The 11,995-nt window shown below is 45.9% G+C and overlaps 1 protein-coding gene across 1 annotated transcript; it reads left to right on the plus strand.

The window, feature by feature from the left end:
* Nucleotides 1–4,076: 4,076 nt before the first annotated feature.
* On the plus strand, nt 4,077–7,091 carry TCF21 (transcription factor 21). The gene is made up of 2 exons (XM_070796201.1): nt 4,077–4,814; nt 6,542–7,091. The coding sequence occupies exons 1-2, from the start codon at nt 4,365–4,367 to the stop codon at nt 6,629–6,631; spliced, it is 540 nt and encodes a 179-aa protein (XP_070652302.1). The 5' UTR covers nt 4,077–4,364; the 3' UTR covers nt 6,632–7,091.
* The last annotated feature ends 4,904 nt before the right edge of the window (nt 7,092–11,995 follow it).

Consider the following 11,995-nt stretch of genomic DNA (forward strand, 5'->3'; position numbering starts at 1 on the left):
CAACATTCAGAAAACGAAGATCATGGCATCCGGTCCCACCACTTCATGGGAAATAGATGGGGAAACAGTGGAACACTGTCAGACTTTATTTTTCTGGGCTCCAAAATCACTACAGATGGTGACTGCAGCCATGAAATTAAAAGACGCTTACTCCTTGGAAGGAAAGTTATGACCAACCTAGATAGCATATTCAAAAGCAGAGACATTACTTTGCCAACAAAGGTCCGTCTAGTCAAGGCTATGGTTTTTCCTGTGGTCAGGTATGGATGTGCGAGTTGGACTGTGAAGAAAGCTGAGCGCCGAAGAATTGATGCTTATGAACTGTGGTGTTGGAGAAGACTCTTGAGAGTCGCTTGGACTGCAAGGAGATCCAACCAGTCCATTCTGAAGGAGATCAGCCCTGGGCTTTCTTTGGAAGGAATGATGCTAAAGCTGAAACTCCAGTACTTTGGCCACCTCATGCGAAGAGTTGACTCATTGGAAAAGACTCTGATGCTGGGAGGGATTGGGGGCAGGAGGAGAAGGGGACGACAGAGGATGAGATGGCTGGATGGCATCACTGACTCGATGGACGTGAGTCTGAGTGAACTCCAGGAGTTGGTGATGGACAGGGAGGCCTGGCGTGCTGCGATTCATGGGGTCGCAAAGAGTCGGACACGACTGAGCAACTGATCTGATCTGAAGGGGAGATAATACTCACTTAACAAAATAAGTTAAAATTTAATAAAATAGAGTCAAATTCCAATAGTCTTATAAGCTGAAGACGGAAAGTAATCCATCAATGGCACGTGATACAGTGGTAATGATGGTCAATGGAGAAAGAGGTGTCAATTTGCATGCAAGGTCAGCATATAGTTGAACTGGTGGTGGTTACCATCAAACAAAGAAAATAACACATCTGGAGGTATTAATTATCAGTGAAGAAACAAGGAGAAAATTGGCACCTTTGCCAATTTGCCAGCATGTATGCCTCTTGGACAAATAGTAGGGAGTATGAGAAAAGGATTAAAATTCAAATTTAAAGACATATTTTTCTACTCCCCTGGGAAAGAGAATGTGATGGAAGATGAAGGCAGTTCAAAAGAAGCCTTGATGTTTTTCCTCTCATAAAAAAAGGAAGCGAATTATCCCATCCAAGTGCGACTGAATCAAATTTGAACTTCCTGAAAATTTATCAGTTGATAAACCAGGATTTACGTTCAAGGATACATTCCACATCTAATCTTCATTTTACTACTTTTAGAGATAAATTTTCCTTAGCATTGAAATCTTTCAAGGATAGCCTTTCTTGCAGAACAAATTGTTAGAAGTGTGCAACAAATTGGCCAGATGTCTTTGGGGGCATAAATTCTCTCTTAAAAGTAAGGTAAGAACTTTCAGTTAACTACCTCATGCTCTCAAACCACTGGTTTTCTCTTTAGCTCTTTGAAACTCTAATGTTGAAAGGATTTCTCTTGTTATCGAAAGAGTTAATACAGTTTCTCAAAAATGCGTCTCTTCTCACAGAATTATAGTTTATATTTTGGGAGAATCTGGCACAGTTTAAGTTACAGCTTAACTGATTTTCTTGGTAGAATCCAACAATAAGTCATTCCCCCCCCACCCACCTGTCCCTAAGTGTTTATTAGCAGGGTAGACACAAAATGTCAAGAGGAAAAGGTATTATTCATGTTAATCTATTGTCTTCAAGACTGCACATCAAGGTACCTAAATAACAAGCCTTCTTCATAGCTTGCTCCCAAACTGGTAGCTATCACTTAGAGAGTTTTTACAAATACCCCAAGTTCATTATCAATCCACTCATCCTTCCCAGTCTAAACGTGTCACTGCGGGATAATTGGACTTAATTCTTACTTATCTTTAAAAAAAAAAATCTAATTACTAGGCGCTTGCATACACATACACACACATAAACTCAGCTTGTGACATGAAGCTATTTTGATCCTTTCTAGAAATTGCTGTTTTTAAGAAATTGATATTTATTGCACACTTTCAGACTTAGAAAATCAGACAGCAGAAATCTATTCAGTTGTATATATCACTATGATTGTTATTATCCCACAAACAGTCTCAGTAGTTTACCAGCTGAAGTGAAGCAGAAAACCAGACCCTCTCCCTCCAGTAAGAAAAGGACTCCAAGTAAAATCTTCTGAGCTTACTAGCCTTGTATGTGGTAAATCCATAGTTCAAATTCTTAATTATCATCCCATTCCAGAGCCCAAATAAATAATCTGTGGTTATTTTGCATATATCTCAGTATCTACACACACACACACACATATATACACATGTTTCACAAAGTATTGGTCAATGCCCATTTTCACATAGCTCTTTTAGTCTAAAAATAACTTTTAACTTTCATGTCTTACCAAGACTGAGAAAAGGGAGGGTAAATCAAAGAAATCTAGTTTGGGAATCAGAGGGGAAACATTTAACAGGCCTGTTGAGTGTTCTCTTAATGCTGTCTTGGATCTCAGATTAAATTATTATACTTTCTGTGTTGTAGGGCTGGGTCATTTGTGCATGAAGACAAAGGCAACTTCAACTTGATATTTCTATCATCCCTGCTGTGGGAAGAGTCCTTTTCCTGGTTTATAACATCAATCACTCTCGTAATAAATCTTGGTAGTGGATATGGTCATTTAAATCTCCACCTGCACAAACAACAGAAAATAAGAGAGCTCATAAATCTCTACACTGGTGATTAACAAATTTTGGATCCTGGGCAAAGATATTATGGGGGGGGTCTCCCTAATTCATTAATAAAGGCTGATTTGCTGACAATCTGTTTAGTTTACAGCATAGGGGGAAAGCAAACAAGACCTTGCTAACAAAACAAAACGTTAGAGGTTAGTGAATTCCCAACTGAGCCCAGGATTAGAGATACGGTATCTCAGTTTAGCAGAGGGGTACAGATTCCCAGGCAAAAGCTCAGAATCCGCTCTTACATTCTGCTCCAGCCCCTCAACTTCAGTGCCTAATTCCAAGGAAAGAAAACCTGGAGAAGAACTAGCAAGAGAGATCCATGCCTTCTGTGTCTCTGGTTTCATTTCATCGATGTCGTTCAATCACTCGATTTCTGGTCCCCTTGCTTTTCTACTTACTCCTTGAATTTTCTTCTTCTCCAGGAAAGATGGTCGGGGCTGGAGTTAGGGGTAGAAAAAAGAACCTTTCTGAACTGGATAATATTGCTCAATGTTTTGTAATGTCAGCCTTACAAGCAGAACCCCGCTATAGCCAAAAGAAGGAGCATTGGGAGGGAAGAAAGCACAAGACATCACGGGACCAATTGATGTCTGAGGCAACTAACATTTTAAGACAGTATTAAATGGATCTATAGAAATTAAGGGGAAAGTTTTAATTTCATTAAGAAAAGATTATCAACTAACAAAATACTTTCCATAAATCCATGTTACTCTATCTCATTTCCCCCCACGCCCCCTTAAATGTGTGTGTTGTGTGTGGGTGTGCAATGGTTATGTCTGGTATGTACACATGGGCAATTCCTTGATATCTTTAGTGACCAAGCGCAAGTGGATTTTTTGGTACTTTCTCTGTCATCACCCTAAAGATCCTATAAAGCACCTACTGTCTTAATTCGCCGTAGTTAAGGTGAGAAGATATCTCGGAAAAGCCACAGTCTTATAGTGTTGGCAGGAGGTGGTGGATTCGTGTCTAGATTTTCATTGGTGTTTTCTGTGAAGAAGTGGGGAGCCGGGGGATGAGATCCGTGGGTTTAAGGCCCAGAAAAAGCAGAGATGTGGTCGTTTTCCTAAAGTTCTCAGACAGAGTCAGCTATGACCTCTTAAGAAGGAAAGCCAGCCTTAAGAGATGGGCCCCGGGAAAGGAGCTTGGGTGGGCCCCGGTGCTCCCTGGTTCATCCCAAAGTGGGAGAAGGTGACTGGTATTCGCGTCCTGCGATGGAGTTGGTTTCCATTACAAGTTGGAAATCAGGGGCCGTGCGTGAGAGTTTCCCTCGGGTTGTGAAAGGGGTCTAACAGCTCTGCCGGGGCCTGGCAGGCCCCTCCCCTGGGCGGCAAGGATCCGCCTCTCTATTCCCCAGATAAATTCCTAGTGTCCACCGAATTCCTGCGCGCTCTCTCACAATTCTCTCCGGCCACGACTCCGGGGGTGGGGAAACAGCGCGTCGGTTTCCTGCCCGCAGAAGCCCTCGCGGCTTCTCCTCCCGACACTGCGAAAGGGAAAGGGGTGTGAGACCCAACCAGACCCCCACCTCCCGGCTCCCCAACCCGAGGTGGCCGCCTCATACTCCACATTCGGGGGCTCATTGGTTTCGAGGTCTCTGTCTCCTCTTCCCTCTCTCCTCTCTCCCTTCCCTCTCTCTTTCATCCTCTCCCCCAAACATGTCCACCGGCTCCCTGAGCGATGTGGAGGATCTTCAAGAGGTGGAGATGCTGGACTGCGACGGGCTGAAAATGGACTCGAACAAGGAGTTTGTGACTTCCAACGAGAGCACCGAGGAGAGCTCCAACTGCGAGGCCGGGTCGCCCCAGAAGGGCCGCGGCGGCCTGGGCAAGAGGAGGAAGGCACCCACCAAGAAGAGCCCCTTGAGCGGTGTCAGCCAGGAGGGGAAACAGGTTCAACGCAACGCGGCCAACGCGCGCGAGCGAGCCCGGATGCGGGTGCTGAGCAAGGCCTTCTCCAGGCTCAAGACCACCCTGCCCTGGGTGCCCCCGGACACCAAACTCTCCAAGCTGGACACGCTCAGGCTGGCGTCCAGCTACATCGCCCACTTGAGGCAGATCCTGGCCAACGACAAGTACGAGAACGGTTATATTCACCCGGTCAACCTGGTAAGTTTTCGGGTGTGGTGGCGGCGTGTCGCCCCCCCGCACCCCGGACACAGCGCGCCCGCAGTGGGTCCCCGGTGTGAGGGTGCGCGCCGGACTGGGACCCGCGCATCTTGGTCACCGCCAGCCAGTGCCTCTAGGGGACCGTGCGGGCGATCCCCACATGATCCTCGGTCTCTGCCTTCCAAGTTGCGGAACGCGGTGATTTATGCGAGTGTTTGACGTGGCAGCCCAATTAAGAGTTTGCAAGCACGTTGAGCTGGCAAAGAGGAGGGATCCCCCACACTCGCACCAGTGCCTTCAGGGCTGGTGCCGGACAGAGGACACGGAGGAGATGCTACGCGCTAAGGAGGCATTTTAGTAATCCTCTTATTCTTCCTTTAGCTAGAGTAGAACTTGATCTCCCTCCTCCTCTACTTCTTGTAAATAAAAACATCCCACTCTGTTTCTTTCCCAAAGTTTTCCATACGTAGAACTTTACATATGAACACATCGTGCCCCCCATAACTGTCACCTAAGTCCTCAACTGTTTAAATATTCTGCACTTTTCTGTCGATGATTAACACTTTTGAATCTCAGAAGTTTTAGCAAATATCAACATAATCAGTACATTCTCACGACTGTTAATGTAATAAATAATATTAAATAGGTCACTCTCCTTCAAGATTTAAGAACATGTTACTTTTTATCTTAATGCTCATTGAACCTAATATTTTTCTCAAAGGCATTTTACTGTTTAAGAAATGTATTTTCATTCCCTCTTTGCATTTGATTTAATTTTAAGGGTTCTGGGCTCTAAAGACAAACAAAAACTAACTAGCACCTTTGTTTATATATGATAAGAAGGAGACGTTTTCCTCTTAAAAGTCTTCTTATCAGTCAGCACTAGGGAGACAGGTTTGAAGGTTTGAGTGGTCTCTCTGAACTGGTTTCAGGAGTGGTGGGGGGGGGGGTGGATGGGAGGGGGTTGCAAAACCATATTTTGCTATAGAAAGTGTTTTTCCTTTCACTAAGAGTCAAGTTTTCTTGAGTAAATAGCTTTTAAAAATCTGGACCTAAAATGAAAGCAGTGCCTTCATTTACAGCTGTTGCTGCCTTCATCCTTGATTAAGAAACCTTAAGCGAGCTTTATTATAAATGTCAGGAAGAAGGGAAGAGAAAGCTGTGTTTGCTCAGCCTTATAGGAAGACAGTCTGAAAATTCGCCTGGATATTCTTTTATTAACATTATTTGTTTTTAAGAGCTGGCGATTAATTTCGAAACGGTGATGAAAAGCCCGCCTTTGTGATGGAATGAAAGTTAGAAGTAGGGAAATCCCTGGGGGGTGAAAGCGAGAGGGCTGGGAGCCTGACCAGGGCCTCAGAAGAGCCTGACCAGGGCCAGAAGGGCGCTTCACCTTGAACCCGATGCCCAGCGGTTCGAGATCCTTCTCGGTTTCCCTGCTCAGTCTCACCGCGGCATCTGCCGCTGGGCTGTGCTTCTTCTCTTGGGTTTTCACTTCGAACCTAGTGTGAGCCCCTCTTTGCTCTATCACCTCGAGCTGTGACTTGGCGCCAAGGCCGCTTTCTACTTTATCCAGTCACAGGGCGCATTAGGTCACAGAGTGAATTGCAGAGATAACGGGTCTCTCCAACTTACCGCCTGCCGCCTTTACTCTGGTCTCCGGCTCCGGCCTCGTCCCACCCCTCCTCCACGGCCACTTACCTCCTCCACCCTCTTCTCTCCTGCAGACGTGGCCCTTTATGGTGGCCGGGAAACCCGAGAGTGACCTGAAAGAAGTGGTGACCGCCAGCCGCTTATGTGGAACCACGGCGTCCTGACCTTGGAGGTGCGAGTCTGGGAAAGGCGCGCTCCCGAGGGGAGCGGGCCCCGGGGAAGGCGACCCTTGCCCTCCCCGCTCTCTGTCTCTGCTTCCCCCTCGCAGTTCTCCTCTCCCTGTCCCACCCCGCGAGAACACTTTACAGCGACGAGGAGATTCGTTTCCAAACCAGAGAAACATCAACTGTACTTACAACGATTCCCATCTATTTAACTTTATTAACTTCTACCGTGAATGACTCTGCGAGCCTTGCTGGTCCAAGTGCAATATGTAATTATAAATATATAAATAGATAATAAGAGCCTATCAATGTGTATCTTTTGTACAATATGTTGTAAAATGTAGATCATAGAATAGCTGACTTTGACAGTCACATTTATAAAGTAATTCACTTAAAGATATATTTTTTTCAAACAAGTTTTGCTACTTTCAAAAATAAATCTTTCTTTATATTGCTAAAAGCCCTGCCGTTTGGTGTGATTTTTGGAAAATATATTTGGAATAGAAAGGTGGGGAACCATAGGGGTAGGTCAATAATAAAAGTGGTCCTTTTGAACTTCAATCCAAACTTATTTGAGAGATAGAAAAAGATTAAGTACGGTTTCCACCATGAAGGTGCAAATCATATTTTGCACTGAAACCTCAAAAAGAAACGAGTCTCAAGTTTGCAGATTACTTTTAAGACAAATAGAAATATTGTAACTAAACAAAGAAAGGGAAGGATTAAAGTTAAGAACAGTCATACAATTCAAGAGAAAAGGAAAATCTGATTTTCAGGTACCCCACAGTGTAATTGCCAACACAAGCAGGAAGGTAAAACCCACATTCTATAACCTTCCAGGTGCAGACATGAACCCACGCAACCCAGAACTGCAAACGAGTGAAGCAATAAAGGGAGCGATGAAAAATGTAAATGCCATACCTCTGGAATGTGTTCTACGATTTTCGAGGGGCTGCAACGTGTATCATATAGTTTTCTTAATAATTAATGAATTACTTCTAACAACGCGCATGCCTGCCTTTCTGTTACGTTAGCCAGTGCATTCAGCGCCTCTCCACGACTTCCGGCGGACTGGGTTTTAATTTAAACATCTTCCAGGCTACGGAACAGCTCGTTGGGGAAGATTAAGTTGAGATAAACAGAGAGGCGAGTCCGAGGAGCCTGGGACCGGGTTCCCTCGCTGCCCCAGCGCAGCCCGCGGCGGCCGATGAGCCAGATGCCACCGGGGCTGTTTAATGTTCGGGGTTATGACCGCAGTGTTTACAAGACGTCTTCGGTTATTTATACTGTTATTCCTCGCAGAGGGCCTTGAAACTTCCGCTTCATTTGCTCTTTCTTTTCGATTTTTTTCGCCCTTTTCTCAGCTCGATTTGGTACCTGGAGTAAGAGCTCCCTTGCTCCTGCCCTTACCTCCATCCAACCCCCAAGGCCGCTTAGTGGTGTTGCCCTCAACCCAGCCAGAGGGGAAGGAACCGGGGATGCTCTTGACCTGGGGAACCGCTGTACAGGAGGGACGTTCTCTCCCAAAGAGAGTTACCATGTTAGCATCTCCGTTCTCGAGGACTGGGAACGCGAGTGGTTCCTCATCCGCGTGCCTGTCACTTGCACTCTCAGGGTATCAGGCTTCCCTCCTCCTGGTTTCCCCTCTCCCTCTACGTGACCTTCAAGAGATCATTTTAGGCTCTGGCCATCTCCACCTTTCCCACATTTGCTTCTACCAGAGGCACAGTCGACTCTTGACCTGCGGATCCAGAGTTCAAGTCAGAGATGAGTCCCAAAGTGACTCAGTTGTTTGTGTTCCACTTCAGCAAATTTTCCGAGCTCCCACTGACGATTTTACAAAGCGAATATTCAAAATTCTGAGCACTCCAGTGCTATGTGGCAGCCTTGAGGGGAAGGGGCTTTGGGGGAGAACGGATACATGTACATGTACGGCTGAGTCCCCTTAGCTGTTCACCTGAAACTGTCACAACTCTGAACACTGTTACTAAGCTATACCGCAACACAAAGTTTAAACATTTTTTTTTAATACAGAACACTAAAAAAAAAAAAAATTCTCAACGCAGGCGGCCCCTGGAGAAATGTCGGCTTGCTCATTCTATAACAACCCCAAACCGCAAATGAATTTGTGACAAAGTCCTCCTGCCTCCCACCAGCCTGTGCTTTCAACCGGAGGCCTGAAGTTGTGCACTGTGACACACGAGTTAAACCCTAGTTTTACATCCAGTTTTTCTCTGAAAGGGTGTGGATCTTCACTTTTCTCCTCTAGGAAAGTGGGAATAAACGTGATTATAATGACAATGATAACGGTCGGTACTCATACTTTTCTCTTTTGCCTCATAGAGCCTCAGTGGCGTTCAAATGAAATTATATTTTTTATTTTTTGTGATTGCTTTGTAAAGGAAAAACTCCGGGCAAACACTGGTCAGTTGTACTAAGTGGCTGGGGGTGAGCTACCTATACTATAGCCGTCCTGAAAGCACTGGAGCAGGAAGCTCAAGAGGGTGTGTTTATAAGGCACAAGCAAGGTCTTTTTGTTGCAGGAACCAAAACACCTCTTCAGTGCAATGTTGAAGGTTACATTTTCTCTCTCTCTCTCTCTCTCTCTCTCTCTCTCTCTCTCTCTCACTCTCACACACACACACACACACATCTTTACCCATACTCCTCAATGTTCTCCAATTTCATCCAGAAAAATTCAGAGAGCAAAGATAGGGACTGGGACAAACAAATAGAAGGACTACACTAGTGCCTGGCTACTGGGAAACCCTGAGCACAGGGGTCTCAGCCTTCGAGCCTGGGCACACTTGGGGACCCAGGGGTTGTTTCTTGAAATGAGCAAGAAATACACTGGAATGACCAGGTTGTGGCTACCACTAGCCCTGGCATGGGGCAGTGTGACCGCCCCACCCCCTCCCACACACACATCCACAGTCTAAACATCTCTCCTTCCCAGGGGCCCTTCTCTTCTGCCTGGGTCATCAGCACTCCCACCCACCACGCCCTACTTCCCAGGGTCTGGTGCTGTTCTGAAGCCTGTCGCTGCTGGCCTCGGTTTTAAAGGAGGCAAGCTGAAGAGTTTGAGAAGGCTAGGTGTTAACTCTTTTCTGTTTGATAGAATTTGCCTGTGAAGCCATCTGGTTCTGGACTTTTGTTTGTTGGAAGATTTTTAACCACAGTTTCAATTTCAGCACTTGTGATTGGTCTGTTCATATTTTGTATTTCCTCCTGGTTCAGTTTTGAAAGTACTTTTCTAAGAAAGTGTCCATTTCTTCCAGGTTGTGAATTTTATTGGCATATAGTTACTCTAGTAATTCATTACTCTATAAGTAATCTCTTACCATCCTTTGTATTTCTGCAGTATCAGCTGTAACTTTTCTTTCATTTTTAATTTTTTTGATTTGAGTCCTTTCCCTTTTCTTCTTGATGAGTCTACCTAAAGATTTATCAATTTTGTTTATCTTTTCATTGATCTTTACTATTGTTTTCTTCATTTCTATTTCATTTATTTCTGCTCTGGTCTTTGTGATTTATTAGCACAGGGAACTCTACTCAAATAAGAGGGGATATATGTATATATACAGCTGGTTCACTTTGCTGTATAGTAGAAACAAATACAACATTGTAAAGCAACTATACTCCAATAAAAATTAATTTTAAAAAATGAAGGAGGCAAACAGCATCTGAAAGAATTGGGGGACCCTCCTTACCACAAGTCAGATAGTTAGAGGTGGGAGGGTGGGGAGTGTCCTGTCTGTGACCTCTTAGTTATAATAACTGTCTTAGAAGGTGCTTTCAGAAAGAACCAGGAGAACAACCACAGCAGGTTGTAGAAGCCTGTAAGGAAAATGAAATGCTTCAAATAAGCGTGTCTGCTAGTTCTCAGCAAGAGACAGATACTGAAAGTGAACTGAAGATGGGGGAAGTCCCTTCTGCTTCTTTGTCTCTCTCTCTCTGGTTCTGATTGCTTCTGTGGATTCTTACAGGTAACGCCTTGTGCTTCAAGCAGCTTTGCCCACTGTCACATCAGAGACTTCTCTCTAAACAGATAAGTGGTAAACAAAACAAGGTCAGTAGCTGACGGTTATGAGCAGTGATCAGTGGGAAACACTGCCCAGAGAGGCTATTAAGCCAGCGGTTCCTGGACATGTATGGGAATCACCTGAACAGCTCCTGTAAGCAGATAGCTGGATTCCATCCACCCTAGTTCCAGATTCAAGAGGTCCGAAGTGGGACCCAGAATTCCTACTCCTAACAAGTTCCCAAAAGAGGCTGATGCTGCTGGTCCGGAAACCACACTCTTCGAAGCACTGTTCTGTGATCTATCTCATTAGAAAGACAAAGGACGTTAATGCAGAGGGAAATAAAATATCTAGGAATTTTTTTTCTTAAAGAGTCTGCATGTTCTGGGCTCCAGTTTCACTTGCTTTTCTATTCGCTCCACGGTGGCATGCAGTGTATTCTTAAAGCTTAAACGCCGGTTGGGACAGCAAACCACTCGTCCTCAGAAAATAACAGATTTGTGCGACCCTGGTGTACGGACGTGTGTGAGCGCTCGTTTTGGCTCTCAAAGAAATTTCAGGCATCAGGCATGGATTAAAGGTCTGGATAGATTAGGGCCCGACTGCTGTTGGCTCCATTGCGACCCCTAAAGGGGAGAGAAATCTGGGCTGCCAGGACTCAGGCCCCCTACAACTTCTCGGTAGCGCAGAGGGTCCCTTGGTCAAAGCCAGGTCAGCAAAGATTCTCCCTTCACTCCAGCGGAAGTAGATAGATTTGCTCTGCGCCGATGTCCGTTGCCTCCCGCAGGTGGGAAGTCGGCCTGGGGCTGGGGTAGGGGATTCAACGTGGTGGGGAGCGCAGGGCAAGTGCCTGGTGGAGCTCGCGGACAGGAAAGGGACCGGAGCCAAGAGGTGGAGTAGAGAATGGATCCTCCGACGCTTTTCTACCGGGAAGAGAAGAATGGAGGCTCCGAGTTACGAGCCCCAGCCTACACAGCCTCCTGGGTCTGCACGCCTCTCCGTGCGCCGTCTCGGAGGCAGCCTGGTGCGCGTGTCAGTGCGGACCTGCCCGGCGCAGAGACACCGCTGGGGGAAGGTTCTAGGGTAATGACCTCTGCTCAGCCAACGAGGAAAGGCGTGGGCTCCAGCCAGCCGTCAGTCAAACCTCCTTTCTTAGCTTTGCATCCTGTTCTCCCAGTTCTGGCGTCGCCTTAGGAAACTCGCGAGGTGCCAGCGGCATCATGAGAGCCCGGCTGGCTTCCTTCACGCATCTAGGTTCCAGGCGCCTTTGATCTTTCGATCTGGCAGACTCAGCTGGTCCACCTCCAGCCCGTTCTTGGCAAGATTCACCACCCTGAAGACT

Source organism: Bos indicus, chromosome 9 (assembly GCF_029378745.1).
Source record: "Bos indicus isolate NIAB-ARS_2022 breed Sahiwal x Tharparkar chromosome 9, NIAB-ARS_B.indTharparkar_mat_pri_1.0, whole genome shotgun sequence".
NCBI classification, from domain to species: Eukaryota; Metazoa; Chordata; class Mammalia; order Artiodactyla; family Bovidae; genus Bos; species Bos indicus.